At 44.7% G+C, this 22128-nt stretch overlaps 1 protein-coding gene and 1 long non-coding RNA gene across 2 annotated transcripts; one reads left to right on the forward strand and one right to left on the reverse strand.

The window, feature by feature from the left end:
* Positions 1 to 230: 230 nt before the first annotated feature.
* Positions 231 to 13253, forward strand: LOC118523536 (uncharacterized). The gene is made up of 3 exons (XR_013443543.1): positions 231 to 555; positions 8498 to 8698; positions 12548 to 13253. It is a non-coding gene; the product is annotated as an uncharacterized LOC118523536 (long non-coding RNA).
* A 170-nt stretch (positions 13254 to 13423) lies between these two features.
* On the reverse strand, positions 13424 to 15499 carry LOC118523530 (hydroxycarboxylic acid receptor 2). The gene has a single exon (XM_036073130.2). The coding sequence runs from the start codon at positions 15380 to 15382 to the stop codon at positions 14291 to 14293; it is 1092 nt and encodes a 363-aa protein (XP_035929023.1). The 5' UTR covers positions 15383 to 15499; the 3' UTR covers positions 13424 to 14290.
* Between the last annotated feature and the right edge of the window lie 6629 nt (positions 15500 to 22128).

Below are 22128 nucleotides of genomic sequence, written 5' to 3' on the forward strand. Positions count from 1 at the left end.
AGTTTCTTAATCTTGAAAATCATGTATTTCAGCTCTGGAAAGTTCATTATGTGCTGTATTTGGATTTGCTGAAGTGCTCTTGTTTATAATTGTTTTAAATTCAGAGGCATCTCTGTCCACTTCTGTCTCTGGGTGCTGGGGCCCCTTTAATGGGCTGTTATTCCTCAGGGTCACCTCGTTGGGGCTGAGGTTTCATCGTTGAGGCCTCCCTACATTGTGCAAGCTGACAAAGAGCCTCTGTTCCTCTGTATGAGTGATCTGCTTTTACTCACAACACTTCTGACAAATGTGTGGGTTTTTTCTCCATACTAACCGATTCTCCAGCTCTCTGGGTGGGTGTCCTAGAATTCAGCTCCTTCTGACACTAAGTCCCTGCAGTTAGCATCAGACCCCACAAGTTCAGGGCTCAGTCCCACACGACTGTCCTGACAGTTCGGATACCAGCTGCAAGTCCCACATTGCGACCTGTCCTCCTGACCAATCAGCTCTGAATCAGCGGCTTCTGTGGCCCTTTCTCATGTTGGGCAATCTGCTAGAATGGCTCACAGAACTCAGGTAAGTGAGTTACTTATTATTACTGGCTTATTAGAAAGGATATTATAAAGGATATAAATGAACAGCCAGATGAAGAGGTACATAGATGAGGTCTGCAAGGGTCTAGAGCAGAGAAGCTTCTATTCCTGTGAAGTTAGGGTGTACCAGTGTCCCAGCATACGGATGCTTTATGACCCAGAAGCTCTCTGGACCTCATTGTTTAGGGTTGTTTTTTTTTTTTTTAAGATTTTATTTATTTATTTGAGAGAGAGAGAGAGCATGAAAGCGGGAAGGGTCAGAGGGAGAAGCAGACCCCCGCTGAGAGGGGATCCTGATGCGGGGCTGGATCCTGGGACTCTGGGATCGTGACCTGAGCTGACAGCAGGCGCTTAACCGCTTAAGCTACTGAGCCACCCAGGTGCCCCTGTTTAGGGGTTTTTATGGGGATTTCATTACAGAGACATGACTGACTACATCATTGGCCATTGGTGATTATCCTCCAGTCTCCCCAGAAGTTGGGGGAGATATGTTGGGGGAGGGAGCTAAAAGTTCCAACCCTCCAATCATGTCTTGGTCTTTTTGACAATCAGCTCCCCATCCCAAAGAGCTGGAGGGGTCCTCAGCCACCAGTCAACCTCATTAGCGTATAAAAGTTGCTCTTATCCCTGGAGACCACAAGAGCTTTAGGAGCTGTGTGCCAGGAACAATCTCCCTGAGCTGCCCAGTGCCAGGGAATGCTCAGCCCATCTTCACTCTCTTCTTGGTCTTTTGGATTTCTCAGAGTCAATGTTAACCTCATTTAGAGTCAGAAGGCCCTGATTAAGCCTCTCTGTGCGTCAGTTTCCAATAAAAAGATGTGGGATCTGATTATAGGGATACCTGCTGGCTTAGTTGGTGGAGGGTGCAACTCTTGATCTTGGGGTCCAGGCCCCACGTTGGGTATAGAGATTACTTAAAAAATCAGGGCACTTGGGTGGCTCAGTCAGTTGAGCATCCGACTCTTGGTTTCACCTGGGTCGTGGTATTGGGTCATGGTCTTGGGGTTGTGGGATTGAGCCCCGCATTGGGCTCTGAGCTCAACGGGGAGTCTGTTTGGGATTTTCTCTCCCTCTCCCTCTGCCCCTCTCACCACTCGCTCTCTCTCAAATAAACAAATAAATCTTAAAAAAATAAAACCTAAAAAATCTTTTTTTAAAGAAAGGGATCAGATTATAAATTATATTTTTAATATAAAAAATCATCTGTAAGATTACGGATGTTAAAGTACATAAACCATATGAGTGTGGTCCAAATAGGTCATTTGAATTTTCAAAAAATAATGTATCATACAGATATATTAATACATATATTATACCCAAGCAGCTTCATGAGAGATTGTTCCTTAAAGATAATGATTTCTTGTGGCGCCTGGGTGGCTCAGTCTGTTAAGTGTCTGCCTTCAGCTCAAGTCATGATCCCCAGATCCTGGGATCGAGCCCCACATGGGGATCCCTGCTCAGCAGGGACTCTGCTTCTCCCTCTCCCTCTGCTGCTCCCCCTGCTTGTGCTCTCTCTCACTGTCTCTCCTGCTCTCTGTCAAATAAATAAATAAAATCTTAAAAAAGAGATAATGCTTTCTTGAACTTACAGACCACCAAGTCGCTTTCCAATGTCATTGAGTTTGTTTACACTGAAACACCTAGATAGTGAAGCCCATGGAAACACTGGGTTTGTATGAGGTCATCACCCCACTGGTTGAAGCCGCACTGGGTTTGGACTCTCCACTAGGTCTCCCGGAGAGAGGAAAATGTCAGTGGTACGGCCAGCAAATATTGGTACCATTCTCAAGTGTCCTGCGGGTGATTAGCTCATTCAACTTCAGCTCTGGGAAGTCGAGAAGACCCACAAGGCTCATGGGAAGCCAAGGGAAACTTCCTCTTGGAGAACCCACAGACCTGGAGGCTCTTCCCAGAATCCACTATTTTCTGCCTGCTTTCCCTATCTATTGCTACCTAACAAATTACCCCAAAACATAGCGGCTTAAAGCAACAGTAATTACTTATTATCTCTGATGGTTTCCACGAGCCAGGAATTCAGACAGACGCCCCTGGGCCGCACACTTTAAATGGGTGACTTTTCTATTATATGAATTACATCTCAATAAACTGTTCTCAAAAGTATTAAGATTTCAAAAACAAAAAAGTATTAAGAATTTCAAGATTTTATTTATTTATTTATTTATTTATTTATTTATTTATTTACGAGCGAGCAGGGAGAGGGGCAGAGGGAGAGGAAAGAACCCCAAGCAGACTTCACAACAAGCCAGACGTGGGGCTTGATCTTATGATGCCAAGACCACGACCTGAGCCAAAATCAAGGGTTGGACGCCCAACTGACTGAACCACCCAGGCGCCCCGCATTTCTTCATTTTTAAAAATATATCATGACCATAAAGAGAGATGGTAGATTGGTGTTTGTCAGGGGCTTCAGGAACTCTACCGGACTGCTAAAGGGTATAGGGTCTCTTTTTGGTGGATGATGAAGAAGTTCTGGAATCAGATAGAGGGGATGGCTGCACAACACTGTGAATATACTAGGGTGGATTTATCATTTCTAGGCCTTTTGGCCAAGATCAAGTGTAAGTACGGTTTGGGTAGGTGTCCTGGGCTGGGTCAAGGTTGAGAGCTTGATGCCAGGGTCATTGGGAGTTGCACGGTATACTGGCTTCTTGAAAAATGGCTCGGGTGGCTGGGAATCCAGGTGGTGCGTCTGGAAGCCAGCCCTGACCAAGGACACCCGGCCACCCGCGGGGGACTTGCTTGCGGCTGCCAGAATCACAGGGCCATCTCTCTCAGGGGTTTCTCTGGCTTCCCTCAGTCGGTTGGTTCTCCTCAATCCTGTCTTCATTTCACTCTATCATTAATAAAGGACTGACCCCTGGGCAGTCGAGAAGTGCAGGAAAGCGCTGGCTGAGCCCTCAGTGGGAAAGACACAGAGGCGTTGACGTCAATTCAGATTTGTGTGCCCTGCTTGTCTGGGACCCTCTCAGCCCTTCTAGGCATGTGTCTGAATGTCAGAAAGTGTCCAGCACAAGATAAAAATAAGTAGCCTTAAAAAAAAAAAAAAGTGAATTTTATAGTATGTGAACTATATCTCAGTAAGAAAATAAATCGGGAGCTGCAAAAGCTGGAAAGGTCCTCGGCCTCTTTCATTCTCTTTGTCCCGGGCACCTGGCCGGTGGGTGGTAAAACTGAAATTTCATCCTGATTCCAAAGGCCATTCTCCTTCACGTCCGCCATACTGTGCGGGTAACCACGCAGCCCGGCAGGGAAAGGCCATGCTGAGTTTGAATTTTATTCTACTGATAATTGAAGGTTTCTGAAGCAGGAAAAGAGATATAATTCAATTTTTTGTTTTATGAAAATAATCATTAGGAGCTTTATGTGAATATTTTTTGTTAGAAATAACAGTGGATAAGAATATTGAGGAAGGCTTTTTTTTTTGGATTGACTATAATAATTTTAGTAATTTTGTTACGATATATATATATATCTTAATGTAAGCTCTACACCCAACATGGCACTTGAACTCACGACCCCGAGATCAAGAGTCCCATGCTCTACCGACTGAGCCAGCCAGGCGCCCCAAGATACATATTTTTAAAAGCATGACTGAGGGGCTCAGTCGTTAAGCGTCTGCCTTCGGCTCAGGTCATGATCCCAGGGTCCTGGGATGGAGCCCAGCATCGGGCTCCCTGCTCCGCGGGAAGCCTGCTTCTCCCTCTCCCACTCGCCCTGCTTGTGTTCCCTCTCTCGCTGTGTCTCTCTCTGTCAAACAAATAAATAAAATCTTTAAAAAAAAATATGTGTTTTAATAAATTCTGAGATCGGTTTCCATCATCAAACAAAAGGTAGAGGAAGAGAGAGAAGCAGTTGGGCACTGTTTGCCTATGAAAAGTCAACCTGTCCTTAGTGTTGGTCTACTTTCTCTAAAGTTGAATTTCTCTGCTGTGTAGCACGGCAGGCCTTATGTCAAATTCTCTTCAGATTTATAGGAGATAAGTAGTTTTAAATAAACACATAGGGCGTTCCAGCTGAGCTCTGGAACCACTGGCTGCCTGAGGCATGTAAGAAGGGTGATCAGACCCTGTGAGTCTGCGAGGGCCACCATGACAAAAGGGCCACAGACTGGGGGCTTAAACAAGAATTTAGCTCTCACAGTCCTGGAGGCCACAAGTCCAAGGTCAACACGGTGATGGTGGTGTTTCCTCTGAGGCCTCTCTCCTTGGTTTATAGACGGCTGTGTCCTCCCTGCATCCTCACACGGAATTCCCTCTGTGTGTGTGTCTTGTCCTAACCTCCTCTTCTTATAAGGACACCAGCCCTGTGGGATTCGGCACATCCTAATGACCTCATTTTAACTTAATTACCCCTTTAAAGAACCTATCTCCAAATACTGTCACATTCGAAGGTGCTGGGGGTTAGGATTTCAACAAAGCAGTTCAGTCAGATGCTCTGGCTTCATGTCGCACTCCAAGGGGTTGCAAGAGTAAGGAAAACGGTTACATGAGAATCACCCAATCTAGAGGTTACCAGCAATCACAATAGATTCTGGCTCATACTTAATATCCTGCCCTAACTTCCTCTTCAGTGTCTCTGGGGCAGAGGTCTTGCCTGACACAGGACAGAACCAGGGACAGATGGAGAAGTGAGGGATAGGAGCGAGGATGAACTAGAAGCAGGGACAGTTACTCTACAGATTCTGCTCCCACCCATTTTTTGTTAGTTTCAGTCAGGTGAAATTCACATAACGTAACCATGTGGTGGCATTTAGTACATTCAATGCTGCACAGCACACCTCTGTCTAGTTCCCAAACATTTTCATCACCCCAAAAGGAGACCCCACACCGGTTAGCAGTCGCTCCCCATTCTCCCCTCCCCCAGCCCCTGGCAGCCACCACACCATTCTACCTTCTGTCTCTGTGGATTTACCTGTTCTGGACATTTCATATAAATGGAATCATACACTATGTGGGCCTTTTTTGTCCGGCTTCTTCCAGTCAGCATAAAGTTTTCCATGGTTGTTTTGTGAGAGTTTTTAATCTTAATTACTTTTTTTATAAACAAGCTTATTTTTGGTTATCTTTTATCTGTTTCCCAAGTGGCTAGCCATAAAATCTTTAAAACATAAAGGGCATCTGGGGGCAGGGATGCAAAAGAAGGTGGAGGATAAGCTGAATCTGGTCAGATGGGGGCCTCATCAACAGATTGGGTGGTAGCTGAAGTCGTCAGTTGACCTAAGCATGCACACGTGTGTGTACATATACCCTAATGCTCATAAAGAATAAAAATTCAGGGGCGCCTGGGTGGCTCAGTTGGTTAAGCGTCTGCCTGTGGCTCAGGTCATGATCTCGGGATCCTGGGATCCAGCCCCACATTGGGCTCCCTGCTCAGCAGGGAGCCTGCTTCTCCTTCTCCCTCTGCTGCTCCCCTTGCTTGTGCTCTCTTGCTCTCTCAGACCCAAGCTGAGATCAAGAGTCAGACACTTAACAGACTGAGCCACCCAGGTGCCCCAGACATACATAGATTTTGTATAACCACCACCATGTTCAGGATACAAATGGCTCTCACCCTAAAGAAACATCCTCACGCTCTACCAGGCCTATCGCCCTTTCCCTAACTTCTAGCAACCACTGATCTGTTCTTCTTTATAATTTTATCATTTTAAGAATGTTACGTAAATGGAATTGTACAGTATGTAATTTTTTTTTAAGATTTTATTTATTCATTTGAGACACAGAGATAGAGAGAGAGACCGTGAGCAGGGGGAGAGGCAGAGGGAGAGGGAGAAGCAGACTCCCCACCAAGCCAGGAGCCCGATGTGGGGCTCGATCCCAGGATCCTGGGATCATGACCTGAGCCGAAGGCAGACGCTTAACCATCTGAGCCACCCAGGCGCCCCTACAGTATGTAACTTTTTAAGATTGGCCTTTTTCTCCCCACTCAGTATAATGTCCTTGAGATCCACCCAAGTTGATGTGTGAATCAATAGTCTGTTCCTTGGGGCGCCTGGGTGGCTCAGTCGTTGAGCGTCTGCCTTCGGCTCAGGTCATGATCATGATCCCAGGGTCCTGGGATCGAGCCCCGCATCGGGCTCCCTGCTCAGCGGGAAGCCTGCTTCTCCCTCTCCCACTCCCCCTGCTTGTGTTCCCTCTCTCGCTGTGTCTCTCTCTGTCAAATAAATAAAATCTTTAAAAAAAAAAAAAAAAAATAGTCTGTTCCTTTTTATTGCTATGTAACATTCCATGGTACGGACGCACCACACTTTGTTTAACCATTCACCTACTGAGGGACATTTGCAGATCCTTGTTTGTTTGTTTATTATTATTATTATTTTTTAAAGATTTTATTTACTTATTTGACAGAGAGAGAGATAGCGAGAGCAGGAGCACAAGCAGGGAGTGGGAGAGGGAGAAGCAGGCTTCCCGCCGAGCAGGGAGCCCAATGTGGGGCTCGATCCCAGGACCCCAGGATCATGACTCTTGCAAGCCCTAGGCAGATGCTTAACTGACAGAGCCACCCAGGAGCCCCTCAGATCCTTCTTTTAAAATGAAGTAGGGGGAGAGAAACCATGAGAGACTATGGACTCTAAAAAACAAACTGAGGGTTCTAGAGGGGAGGGGCGTGGGGGGATGGGTTAGCCTGGTGATGGGTATTAAGGAGGGCACATACTGCATGAAGCACTGGGTATTAAACGAAAACAATGAATCATGGAACGCTACATCAAAAACTAATGATGTAATGTATGGTGATTAACATAACATAATAAAAAAAATTAAATACCAAAAAAAAAAAAAAAAGAAGTAAAAGCAGGGTGCCTGAGTGGCTCAGTTGGTTAAGCATCTGGCTATTGATTTTGGCTCAGGTCATGATCTCAGGGTGGTGAGATTGAGCCATGTTGGACTTGACCGTCAGTGCATAGTCTGCTTAAGATTTTCTCTCTCTCTCTGTTCCTCCCCCTGCTCACGCATACACACTCTCTCCCTCTCTCAAATAAATAAATAAAATCTTTAAAATGAAGTAAAAGCATTGCAGATAGAGTTGAGACCACCTTCCATCCATGTCCCTCCCTCCAGCCACAGAAGTAATCTATATCCTGTAGTTACTGTGCATTCTTCTCACCTGAGATTTTTGTTTTCTTATATATTGATGCTTCCCAAAACCATGTTATTTTGTTTAGCATGTTTTAAACATTTACATGTTATCATATTGAATGTATCTTTTTTAAAAGATTTTATTTATTTATTTATTTATTTGAGAAAGCAGGTGCAGGGGGAGGGGCAGAGGGAGAGGGAGGAGCAGACTCCCCGCTGAGTAGGGAGCCTGATGAGGGGCTCAATCCCAGGACTCTGGGATCATGACCTGAGTCGATACACCCAGGCACCCCTGAATGTATCTTTTGACAACTTGGTTTTTGCTTTAGATATTATGCTCAAGATTCAGTCCTACTGATACAAGTACCTCTGGTTCTTTTTTTTTCACTGCTACTTAGTATTCCACTGGGAGCCTGTATCCCTATGTATCTCTTCCCTTACTAATGGACACCTAGGTTGTTTCCTCTTTTTTCCTTTTTTTGTTTTTTCTTTCACTATTACAAATGATGTTACAGTGAATATCCTTGATCTGCCTCCTTATGAAATGGTAGCTTCTTTAGAAAGACAAGAAGGGCCTTCAAAAAGGAAGGAAGGGGCCAATCACTAATTAGCTTTGAGAACAGAAACTGATATCTAGAGCACCTTCCACGCGCAAGGTACTGTGCTGGGCAGCTTAAGTACATGATCTCCGCTTGGACCTGGGAGGTGCCTGGGTGCCTAAGTTGTTGGGCAGCCTGGAAAGTTCTGGGAATATTGACCCCAAATGTGTCAAGGTATTCACCCTACCTTCTTCAGTTCACATTGCTTATCTCTTATTTTGCATTTTTTCAGAACTTTAAAGACTCTGGAGTCAGACATCTGGCCTCTGTTCTCTTGGTCCCTCACTCATAGACTGTTGACTTCAGGCAAACTATTCAAACTCCCTGAGCCTCAGTTCCTTACCTGCGAAATGGAAATAGCACCCCCCTATGAAGTTATTGGGAGGATGAAGTGAGATTACCCACATAAAATACTTCACTCAGTGTCTGACAGGTGAGTAAATCTTAGATATACTGGTGGCAATCAAATGATGATGCTGATGAAAGCAATGTTTCTCTTATTGTGGGTCTGTCTTTGCCTCATGTTGCTTTATGAGAACCAAAAGCAGGGGAGCCTGGCAGGCTCAGTCCCTAGAGCATGGGACTCTTGAGCTCAGGGTTGTGAGTTTGAGCCCCATGTTGGGTATAGAGATTACTTAAAAAAATGTTTTTAATTTAAAAAAAAAAGCAGATTATCAGTACCATTTTCTTATTCAAGTATCATAATCAAGAGGAGGGATATTTTGTAAACATGTTGAAAAGGAACCCAGTTTTTCAACCTCATGACATCAGTAGGTCAACTCACTTTTTCTTCTTTTCGATTGTATAGGGAACGTCATGTACCTTTCCCAATACCTGCTGATGGTTGTAAATCCCTCTGTGGGTGTGGCCAGAACACTGAGTATATCAATATTTGTTAAGAGCATAGAAGTGCTTGCCTTTCATTTGCCAGGGCCGTGGGATTGTGGACTATAGGTCAAGCCTGATATTTGTAATGCCCTAAAGAGACAAGGTGGCCAAATCTTAAATTTGAGCTCCAAGAGAATAGCAACAACACCAGTTGCAAAATAGTCATGTTTCATTTGTCGTAGAAGACACAAAACTTAGTGAACAGAACGTCATGGCTAGGTATTCCTGCAGCTAAGCCTGCTGAAGAGTGTTTCTTTGCCCCAAATTTATGAAGCAATATATAAAATTACAAAGACTTTAATTCTCCAGGAAGACCTTCTGAAGGGCTCTAGAACTCACATCTGGAGGTCCACATCCAAATGGGTTTGGGGCACGTGAACTGTGTGGCTTCCAAAGGTCGACTGATTACTTTTCCATTCTTTTGGGACGACTGTCTTATAACATGGCAGGAAGAGAACTGAGATCCACTGAAAAAAAGTCCAAACATGCTGTGTATGAGTGGCATGGAAAGTGATCTGGAATGTTATCTGAGGAACACCTGGCAGAGAGCATGTCTTTACCCAAACAGTAATTTTATTTTATTTTTTTTTAAAGATTTTATTTATTTATTTGACAGAGAGAGACACACAACGAGAGAGGGAACACAAGCAGGGGGAGTGGGAGAGAGAGAAGCAGGCTTCCCTCGGAGCAGGGAGCCTGATGCGGGGCTCGATCCCAGGACCCTGGGATCATGACCTGAGCCGAAGGCAGAGGTTTAACGACTGAGCCACCCAGATGCCCCCCAAACAGTAATTTTAAAATACCCTTTCATCACTGTTGTGTGAATCTTCATGACTTCATCACTCTTTCATAGAGAGTGGTTTGGGACCAGTCAGATTCTCTCGTGTGAGAGTCTGACTGGAGAGACACAGGTATGGAGAGGTTAAGTCAGGTTCACGGCTAAGAGCAGGACGAAGGCTTGTGAGCTTGTCCCCTAGTGCTGCCTGACCCTGCTTTAACTCTCTCTCAGTTTCTGTGAGATACGCCAGTATCTTTCCTCACTTTTGATTTTTCATTTTTTGCTTAAGCTAATTTGAAGTGTGTTTCAGATACTTGCATTTATGAGGACCTTGAGTTGAACAATTATAATAAGGCATCTTCTTACTACAATGAGGAAAAAAAAAAAAAAAAAAAAAAAGGAATTTCCTTCTCAGGAACTTGGCTGGTAACACGAGCAGCCCAGCGTCAATTGTCAAAGAATTTCATCAAAATTCCAGTTCTGCTTTGAAGAAGTTCCCAATTCAAACCAAAAGATAGGGGGAGTAGGAGATGATCCATGGCCCAATTTGGTTGTTAAATGATCCATTTCTGATACTTAGTGACCCAAGGAAATGCCACCACAGGCCAGGGTACCACGGATAACCAATTCCTCAGCAAAATTCTGATTACAGAAGCCAAATGGGGGAAGAAAGGAGTCAGGACCATTTGGGAAGACAGCTGCTTGTTGTAAGTGGGACGGCCAACAGAGTGACAGATCGTAATCAGGAAATATGTTGAAAATGAAACTACAAGGTGCATTAAGGACCAGAATCCTAGGTGTGAGTTAGATCCCTCTCTTCAGGCAAGGCACTGTGGGTCAGGTAGACTAATAAATTTGGAAAGGTAAGGGAGTTCATCAAATCAGAAACAAACATGAGGGGCGCCTGGGTGGCTCAGTCGTTAAGCGTCTGCCTTCGGCTCAGGTCATGATCCCGGGGTCCTGGGATCGAGCCCCGCATCGGGCTCCCTGCTCCGCGGGAAGCCTGCTTCTCCCTCTCCCACTCCCCCTGCTTGTGTTCCCTCTCTCGCTGTGTCTCTCTCTCTGGCAAATAAATAAATAAAATCTTTAAAAAAAAAAAAAAGAAAGAAAGAAACATGAGTTTAAAGCCCCAATTTTATGGTTCTAGACTTAGGGGTAATCTCTTCAAGTTTGGAAGAGATTGTTTGGGAGCAGTTAAAATGAGGTCCTACTTTTTTTTTTTTTAAAGATTTATTTATTTATTTATTTATTTATTTGACAGCGAGAGCAGGAACACAAGCAGGGGGAGTGGGAGAGGGAGAAGCAGGCCCCCCGCAGAGCAGGGAGCCTGATGCGGGGCTTGATCCCAGGACCCCGGGACCATGATCTGAGCCGAAGGCAGACGCTTAACGACTGAGCCACCCAGGCGCCCTGAGGTCCTACTTTTTATATAATAAACTCATAGAACTCATAGCCCCCAAACTGGTACCCTCCAAAATAAAGAGGAAGAAATGGAAAATCAATGCATATATGATTATAACTGCCCCATCCAGGGGCACCTGGCTGGTTCAGTCGGTAGAGCATGTGACTGTTGATCTTGGGGTTGTGAGTTCAAACCCCATGTTGGGTGTTGAGATCACTTAAAAAAATTAAATCTTAAAAACAAATAACTGCCCCTTCCAGCATAGAGACAGGACACATATGTGACAGGACCACAGTGTGAGACTGGATGGAACACATCATTGGTTTAGTCCAGAATAACATTACTTGCTCTCATTTTATAAATTAATTAATTAATTAATTAATTAATTTTTATGTAAGTTCTATGCCTAACGTGGGGCTTGAACTCATGACCCTGAGATCAAGAGCCGCGTGCTCTTCTGACGGAGCCAGCCAGGTTACATTAATATTGGCATTCCTCTGGACAGGGAAACAGAAATATTTAGTAGGAGACTCCTCTCTTTAATAAATATTATTGATGATCAAGGATGATGATGATGATGTTCTTATTTTATAGACATGACAAATTGTGATTTAATTCTTTTTAAAGATTTTTATTTCTTTTTTTTTTAAATATTTACTTGAGAGAGAGTGTGTGAGAGACAGAGAGCGAAGATGAGTGGTAGGGAGGGGCAGAGGGAAAGGGAGAAGCAGACTCCCCACTGAGCAGGGAGCCTGACGCCGGGCTCGATCCCAGGACCCCGAGATCGTGCCTTGAGCCAAAGGTAGATGCTTAACCGACTGAGCCACCCAGGCGTCCCCCCTTGTTCCTTGTTCTATTTCCACCAACCACCCAGAGCAGCATCTGACACATCATTGGCACTTAATACCTAAAAGCTGATGGAAGGGCCCCTGGCTGTTTCGGTCAGTAGAACATGCAACTCTTGATCTCAGGGTCGTGAATGCAAGCCCCACCTTGGACGTAGAGCCTGCTTTAAAAATAAATAAATGAAAGCTGATGGAACTCCTGAGCAAACGGACGAATGTGAGTTAGTGCTGAACTGGTCTGAGTTTCCCAGCCAGGCTCGCTGCTGACTCATGCATGGGAGACTGGGGGAACGTACTCCTTTCCTCTGAGCTCATCTCTGCCACTTCTTCCTCTTTGAGGTGATCTCTGCTTTAACTTTCTACTTCTAGGAATCAACGGGAGAACCGGGCAAGCAAAGCGCTCCGAAAGCACTTCAATATGAGAACGTCTGTCTGTTCTTCATTTATTGCCATTTAAACTCTGGCTTGGAGTCTGAGTCTCTCCCTTTCTTATCTGTATCTGAGTCAGGATGGCAAAGCAAGCCGCATCTTGCTAAAGAATCAAGGAGGGACAGGCTGGGGATGAAAGCGTAACAGAAACTTGGACTGATCACAGACTCAAACCAGTACATTTCCTTTCCATCCCAGAACTGGGAACAGAAACTGTTCCATAGGAAATTCTTTCTTCTCCCTCCCTCCTCTGCAAACACCCCGGTCTGTCCCGATTCCTTTTTTAATACACAAATAGTCACAGCAATATTCACCTAACCCTAAATAGAATGTACAGGGCACCTGCAACCCTATTTGCACCACCTTCCAAATTAAATGATTTTTACTTATTCCCAGCCCTTCCTCATCCTCGTCCTAATGCAGGTGTATTTTTTACTTAACTCTCTCTTTTTTTTTTTTTTTTTAAAGATTTTTATTTATTTATTCGACAGAGAGAGACACAGCGAGAGAGGGAACACAAGCAGGGGGAGTGGGAGAGGGAGAAGCAGGCCTCCCGCGGAGCAGAGAGCCCGATGCGGGGCTCGATCCCAGGACCCTGGGATCATGCCCTGAGCCGAAGGCAGACGCTTAACGACTGAGCCACCCAGGCGCCCCTACTTAACTCTCTCTTGATGAAGCTCAGCGTCTGCCTCCTTTCCTTACTTGACAGTATTTGGTATTTTCCGTCGGGACACAGTTAACAACCCATAAAGGTCTCCGCTTAAGTAAGAAGTCCCTTTCTGTGAACCATCACCCAGACACATGCAAACACCAGACTGTGCGTCTCACATCAAAATTTATTGAAGTGGTAGATTTCTTATAAGGACAGGAACACAAGCAAACAAACCAGGAGGAACTTTCTCCCTCTAACCACTGGGCAGCATTTCCCTTTTAACGACAAAACCAAACAGAGGTGGGAAGCAGCTGTCTTCTCTGAAGCCTCTAACCCTCAGCCTTCCAGTTAGTGTCAACAGGAGAGGAATGGATTAGGCGCAGGTCGCCGCACAAATGCCTTTTCTTTCTCTCAGTAAGACTGTTTTGCTCAGTCCCGCCCTGGCTAATCCCTCTCTCACCCCTACCGGTGAGTCTCTCTGCCCGGTGCTTTTCTGCTAAAGCTTGGCTGAAAGATGAATCGGTCCCTTGGAATGTGGGTGACCTACTGGCTTCTTTAATGATTCCTGGCCTCCGCCCAGGGGCCATAACTCCCCTCCAACCACTTAGCTTTCCTCATCCCGGCTAGAGCCCCACGGACTGGGTATCGCCCTCAGGAGCTGAGAGCCACCCCCGCCTCAGGCAGGTGAGGGAAAGAGGCCAGTGAATCACAGGTGCTCACGGGCGTCTCCCTGGCTCCGGCTCTGCTCGGCAGAAGTGTGGACAGTTTGGCCGTCTTCGGTTCTGTGAGTGCCAGAGACTGAGCAGAAGTTTCAGAAGCTTTACTCTCTGTTCCCCCCAAGAGTCCTCTGGTGACGCTCGACAACCGGGCAGCCCACTCTGCCGCACTCCTTCTCTAAATCTGATTCTCCGAATCTGGAAATTCCAGGAAACCACAGGTCACGTCTCATGATGGTACTCTGTGCACCCAGCCAAACTCTTTCCCCAGAGACCTTGGTTCTTGGTGATAATCTCACTTCTTGGCTCGGGTATTTAGCGAGAAGCTGGGGTCGGATAAGACGGGTTCCATGGCTCACCGGCATGGGCCACCAAATTGTCTGGCACACTCCTGGTAGCGCTCAGATCCCCCGTGAGCTCCATGCTTGTGCTCTGGTTATTATCTGGCTGTTGTGGCGTCTTCTTCCACAGGTAGCGGTTGATCAGGGTGGAGAAGAAGTTGGGAAAAGATGGGCTGGAGAAGTAGTACACCAAAGGGTCCAGCATGCTGTTCATGTAGGTGAAGCTAAGGGTGATGAAAAACGCCAGATCAACCGAGCGATAGACGTCACAGTTCCTCGTGCCCACGGTGTGCAAGAGCCAGAAAATGCGTACGCGCACAGCCACGCTGGGCAGGAAACAGATGATGAAGACGATGGCCACCACCATGATGAAGTTGATGGCCCTCTTGATCTTGGCATGTCTGTCCATTTGTCGCTGGCGCAGACTCCAGATGATTCTGGCCGAGCAGAACAGGATGATGCCCAGGGGCAGGATGAACTCCAGGAGGAACATGGCATCATGCCACCTGAAGGTATGGCAGATGCTAAAGCTGCTGCATAAATTCGCATCTTGGTTCTTGATCAACATTTGTTTGTATAGGAGGTGACCCGTCAGGCCGATGGTGACACCCCACAAGAGGCAGGATATAATGGCCGCTGTCCGATTCGAGATCTTGTTCAGAGCATGGTGAGGATGGACCACCCGGAAGTACCTGTCCACAGCCACCACCGTGAGGAAGATGATACTGCCCTGGCGGTTCATGGCCAGCATGAACAGCATCACCCGGCAAGGGATGTCCCCGAACCTCCAGTCCCACTTCCTCACGTAGTTGTCCGTCAAGAACGGCAGGCAGATGATCAGGAGAAAGTCAGCCACAGCCAAGTTGAACAGGAAAATCCGGCTGGATTTCCAGGACTTGAGGTGAAAGCAGAAAATCCACAGGGCAAGGCCATTGCCCAGGAGCCCAAACACAAACTCCAGCCCCAACACCGTCGGCAGCACGTTGGCTATGAAGTCATCCCGGAACACACAGCAGTTTTTCTTGTCTATTTCCAGAAAATGATTCTGCTGCTGGTGTAGGCTCATGAGTGGAACGAGTCGGTCCTAGCGAGTGCTCAAGGAAAGAGGTGTGTGTCTGAGTGGCGAACGCGAGGTTCAGCTCCCGCCTTTATGTCATGTCAGGGTGATGAAACTGGTGACTGAGTGCTTACCAGGAAACTACGAAATCCCTTAAAAAAAAAAAAAAAAAAAGCCAGCAAGGCTCTTATGCAATCTGCTGTTTGCATAAACAAGTAATAAAAATCCCCTGGGGAAGACAGGAACCCACAAAGTTTCCTAAATGTAAAGGATAAGTTTAGGCAAGCCGACTGTCCTTTGTGAATTACGGCAATGTGGAGGGCTTCCCTCTGGAAGGCTGCGTGCCGACATCCCGAGCGCTTAGCTTTAGAGAGTTGATTCACTGTTGGGTGGTTGACTTACATAATGAACAAAACAACAACGGCAATAATAATTTCCTGTGCTAAACAGCATGGTTTTCCAGAAACGTTAAGAACGACTATGTAGTATTAGCATGCATATGACTTAAGAAACAGTAACATGTAGGGCGCCTGGGTGGCTCAGTCGTTAAGCTTCTGCCTTCGGCTCAGGTCATGATCCCAGGGTTCTGGGATCGAGCCCCACATCGGGCTCCCTGCTTGGCGGGAAGCCTGCTTCTCCCTCTCCCACTCCCCCTGCTTGTGTTCCTCTCTCGCTGTGTCTCTATCAAATAAATAAATAAAATCTTTAAAAAAAAAAAAAAAAAGAAACAGTAACATGTATATGATTTCTTTGGAAACACCAAGGAGACAGTGACTGTCTATTTTATGAGGACAGACGTGTTGCATTTGATGCTTCCCTGCTATATTCTCTGTACAAACATGGATTGCTCTTCCACACCAGAACTTTGCAATTAAGCTCTAGTTAGGAAAAAGGAGAAAAGATACTTGAGAACAGCATACAATTTCATAAGATGTTTGAAAACTTGAACCCGGTTTGGATTGCCAGTGGTATGTTACAATAGACTGAGTTTCTGTTTGTTTGTGTTAGACTTTGATAGGCTTCTGTGCTCAAGTAAGCAATTTATTTTGAAGTATGTGATTTTTATTTATTTTTTAAAATATTTTATTATTTACTTAGAGAGAAAGAGACAGCGAGAGAGGGAATACAAGCAGGGGGAATGGGAGAGGGAGAGGCAGGCTTCCCGCGGAGCAGGGAGCCTGATGTGGGGCTCGATCCCAGGACCCTGGGACCATTACCTGAGCCGAAGGCAGACGCTTAACGACTGAGCCACCCAGGCAGGCACCCCTATTTTTATTCTTTTAAAGATTTATTTATTTATTTCAGAGAGAGAGAGAGCACGAGTGGGAGGGGCAGAGGGAGAGAGACTCTCAAGCGGACTCTGTGCTGAGCGTGGAACCTGAAGTGGGGCTTGATCTCATGACCCTGAGATCTCGACCCGAGCTGAAACCGAGAGTCAGATGCTCAACCGACAGCACCACACAGGTGCCCTTAAAGCATGTGATTCTTAAAAATCGATAAGCGTTATTTTTTTAGAGTTTTAGATTCACAGCAAAATTTTTTTTTTTTTTTTTTTTAAAGATTTTTATTTATTTATTTGAGAGAGAGAGAATGAGAGAGAGCACATGAGAGGGGGGAGGGTCAGAGGGCGAAGCAGACTCCCTGCCGAGCAGGGAGCCCGATGTGGGACTCGATCCAGGGACTCCAGGATCATGACCTGAGCCGAAGGCAGTCGCTTAACCAACTGAGCCACCCAGGCGCCCAAGATTCACAGCAAAATTGAGCAGAAAGTACAGAGAGTTCCTGTATCCTCCTGTCCCCCCACCCACAGCCTCGCCCCACTAAGTGCATGTGCATGATATTTTAAAAGCCTCTATTTTCAGAAAATTAAAGGGATGGGACCTTTGAGGACTTTGAACTCTGCCTCACAGCAGATCACCATTTCACACATCATTTTTTTGCTTTTTAGTATAATTGGGTGTAACCCTATGGAACATTTCTATCCTTTAATATTTTGGCTATGATCCTTGCTGAGCAAGAGGTTCTAAAATGTGTTGCTTCTACTTTGAGTTAAAAATAGGAAACTGGGGGTGCCTGCCTGGCTTAGCAGGTTAAGCATCTGCCTTCAGCTCAAGTTGTGATCCCGGGGTCCTGGGATCGAGCCCTGCGTCGAGCTCCCTGCTCAGCAGGAAGCTTGCTTCTCCCTCTCCCTCTGCCGCTCCGCCTGCTTATGCTCTCTCTCGCTCTATCAAATAGATAAATAAAATCTTTTTTAAAAAAGAATAATATACACAGGAATAAATTTAGCCAAGGAGGTGAAACACTTGTACCCTGAAAACTATAAGACATCGATGAAAGACATTGAAGAAGACACAAAGAAATGGAAAGACAAGTTCCATGCTGATGGATTAGAAGAACAAATATTGTTAAAATGTCTATACTACCCAAAGAAATCTACAGATTCAATGCACTCTCTATCAAAATTCCAATAGCATTTTCTGTAGAAATAGAACAATAATTTATTTTTTTGTAGAAATAGAACAAAAATTCCAGTAGCATTTTTTTTTTGAATAGAACAAATAATTCAATAGAAAAAAATAACAATTTTGTGTACAGAATCACAAAAGACCCCGAGTAGCCAAAGCGATCTTGGGAAAGAAGAACAAAGCTAGAGTCATTACACTCCTGATTTCAAGCTATATACCAAAGCTATAGTAATCAAAACAGTATGGTGTTGGCATAAAAACAGACACATAGATCGATGGAATGGAACAGAGAGCCCAGAATAAACCCATGCAAATATGGTCAATTAATTTACAACAAAGGAGCCAAGATACTGGGGAAAGGACAACCTCTTCAATAGATGGTACTGGGAAAACTGGACAGCCACATGCAAATTACATTATACATGAAAATTAACTTATTTTTTCCCTCCCTCCTTCCCTCCATACACAAAAATTAACTTTAAAAAGGGGCGCCTGGGTGGCTCAGTTGTTAGGTGTCCAACTCTTGGTTTCCGCGCAGGTCACGATCTTATGGGTTGTGGGATTCAGCCCCGCCTCAGGCTCCCCGCTCAGCAGGGAGTCTGCTTGAAGATTCTCTCCCTCTGCTCCACCCCGCGCTCACGTGCGCATGCGCACAAGCGCTCTCTCGCTCTATTTAAAATAAATAAATCGGGCGCCTGGGTGGCTCAGTTGGTTAAGCGGCTGCCTTCGGTTCAGGTCATGATCCTGGAGTCCTGGGATCGAGTCCCGCATCGGGCTCCCTGCTCAGCGGGGAGTCTGCTTCTCCCTCTGACCCTCCCCCCTTTCATGCTCTCATTCTCTCTCTCAAACAAATAAATAAAATCTTTAAAAAATAAAAAAAATAAAAATAAAAAAATAAATAAATCTTTTTTTTTTTTAAGATTTATTTATTTCACAGAGAGAGATACAGCGAGAGAGGGAACACAAGCAGGGGGAATGGGAGAGGGAGAAGCAGGCTTCCCGCAGAGCAGGGAGCCTGATGCGGGGCTCAATCCCAGGACCCCAGGATCATGACCTGAGCCTAAGGCAGACGCCTAACGACTGAGCCACCCAGGCGCCCCTAAAATAAATAAATCTTAAAAAACATTTAACTTAAAATAGATTAAAGACTGGAACGTGTGACCTGAAACCATAAAACTCCCTACATAGGCACTAAACTCCTTGACCTTGGTCTTCCTAATGATTTCTTTGGATTTGACACCAAAGGCAAAGACAAAAAAGCACAAAGAACAAGTGGGACTATATCAAACTAAAAAGCTTCTGCACAGCAAAGGAAACCATTAACAAAATGAAAAGGCAAGATACTGAATGGGAGAAAATATTTGCAAATTATATATCTGGTAAGGGATTAACATCCAAAATATACAAATAATTCATACAACTTAATAGCAAAACAGTTTTATTAAAAAAAGGACAGAGAATCTGAATAGACATTTTTTCTAAAGAAAACATATGGATGACAAATAGGTACATGAAAAATGCTCAACATCACTAATCATCAGGGAAATGTAAATCTATACCACGATGTAGTATCACCTCACACCTGTTAGAATGGCTATTATCAAGAAGACAAGAAATAACAGGTGTTGGCGAGGCTGTGGAGGAAGGGGAACCCTGTTGCGCTGTTGGTGGGAATAGATATTGGTGCAGCCACTGTGGGAAACAGTATGGAGGTTTCTCAAAAAATTAAAAAAAGAAATACCATACCATCCAGCAATCCCACCTCTGGGTATTTATCCGAAGAAAACGAAAACATTAACTTGAAAAGGTATCTGCACGCCCATGTTCCTTGTAGCATTATTCACAATAGCCAAGATATGGAAAACACCTAAGTGTCCATAGGCAGATGAATGGGTTAAAAAAAGTGTATATATGCATGGAATATTATTGAACCATAAAAAAGAATGAAATTATTGAACCATAAAAAAGAATGCAATCTTACCATTTGTGACAACATAGATGGACTGTGAGGGTATTATGCTAAGGGAAATAAGTCAGATGGAAAAAGGTAAATACCCTATGATCTCTCTTACATATGGAGTCATAAAAAAAAAGCTCATAGATACAGAGAACAGATTGGTGGTTGCTAGAGGCAGGGGGTGGAGGGTGGGCAAAATGGGCGAAGGGAGTCCAAAGGTACAAACCTCCAGTTATAAAATAAATAAGTCCTGGGCATGTAATGTACACCATGGTGACTTTAGCTAATAATACTCTATTGCATATTTGAAAGTTGCGAAGAGAGTAAATCTTAAAAGTCCTCAGCACAAGAAAAAATTCTGTAACTACGTACAATGACAGAGTTAACTAGACTCATTGTGGTGATCATTTCTCAATATACACAAATATCAAATCTTTATGTTGTACCTGAAACCAATGTAATGTTTTATGTCAATTATTCCTCAATTAAAAAAAAGAAGTTAAGGTGATGTTGGCTCGTACATTACAGAGAGCTTCCAATATTGCAGACCCCATGCATAAATGCTTTATTTTATTTTTTTAAAAGATTTTATTTATTTATTTATCAGAGAGAGAAAGAGAGCGAGAGAGCACGAGCAGGGGGAGCGGCAGGCAGAGGGAGAAGCAGGCTCCCCGCTGAGCAAGGAGCCCGACATGGGACTCGATTCCAGGACCCTGGGATCATGACCTGAGCTGAAGGCAGATGCTTAACCGACTGAGCCACCCAGGTGCAAATGTTTTAAATCCATGATCGTGTTTTACCCTGACTGCAGTCCACAAAGTAGGGCTCATTACTGATTCTGATTTCAAAATGAGGGAAGTGAAGCTCAGAGAGGTTGGTAAGATTCAGGGCTACCCCAGCCAATGAGAGCAGAGCCCTGGGTTTGAATCTAGCTCTGGCTTCAAAGCCTGTGTCCCTAACCATGAAACTACATGGACTCTTATTACACTATTGCCTCATTTGTAAGGCTGCACTGGATTGAGATCATCTCCTGTGGGTGTATTAAAGCGCTAGTGAAATGGTTGGTATTCGTTTCCTGTCCTTGCTGCCTGTGAATATCCTGCTTCCTTCTTGGACGAATGTAGATTTGTTGGTGATATTCAAACCTAAGGATCTTTATTAACTTTATTAAGTAAGAGTCAGAAAAACTGACTATTGACAATATTTATTTCCGGGAGCTGGAATTTGCGAGGTATCCTCCCCTTCTAAGTTTTACAGTTTTATAATATTTGTGTGTGTGTGTGTGTGTATTTAAAACAGTTGTTGGGACACCTGGCTGGCTCAGTTGGTAGAGTATCTGCTTCTTTGATCTCAGGGTCATGAGTTCAAGCCCCATGTTGGGCATGGAGCCTACTTAAAAAAAAATAAATAAAATAAAAATAAAAACAACAGTCATGGGTAAAATTAGGAAAGAACAACAAATATTGTTAAGTTTGAAAAAAAGAAAAGCTGGAGGCCTGGGTGCTTGGTCTGGAGCTGTCATCAACTACCGTGAACCCTCTTAGCCCCCGAGCTTCTTCATGTATAAATTGAGGGATTAGGGGCGCCTGGGTGGCTCAGTCGTTAAGCATCTGCCTTCAGCTCAAGTCATGATCCCGGAGCCCTGGGTTCGAGCCCCGCATCGGGCTCCCTGCTCATCCGGGAGCCTGCTTCTCTCTCTCCCTCTGCCCCTCCCCCAACTCGCATTCTCTCTCTCTCAAATAAATAAAATAGAATATTTGAAAAAAAAATAAAATAAATTGAGGGGTTAGATAATCTTCCAGCTCATTCTATGATGATAACCGAAAGTTCACCACCACTCAGACTGAATATAAATTCCGGCCTCCCTGGATTCTGGTGCCTTCTGTGGAATTTCCGGTCTTCCCGCTGTGCCGAGGGCAGGTTTTGTCTTGTTTGTGTCCTTCTTGTATGTATTTATGTTTTTTCTTACTGGCGCATGATTGTATAGAAACTTGTGATGAATCATTTCAACAGCTAAGGGAGTGAGTGATCCCACCGGGTTTTGTGGAAAGTCCACTTGGAATCTGTGACTTTCACAATTAACTTGAATCTTTATGCCTAGTTATCTTATCACAGCCACTGAACTGGACTGAATAATTTTTTTAAATTAAAAATGATAACAACGAGGCGCCCCTGGCTGGGTCAGTCGGTGGAGCACGCGACTCTTGATCTCCGGGTTGTGAGTTCGAGCCCCGAGTTGGGTATAGAGATGACTTAAAAATAAAATCTTAAAAAAAAAAAATGCTATTATTTATCATCTGTCTGCTTTGTGCCAGGTATTGTGCTAAGAGATT

This window comes from Halichoerus grypus, chromosome 13 (assembly GCF_964656455.1).
Source record: "Halichoerus grypus chromosome 13, mHalGry1.hap1.1, whole genome shotgun sequence".
NCBI lineage: Eukaryota > Metazoa > Chordata > Mammalia > Carnivora > Phocidae > Halichoerus > Halichoerus grypus.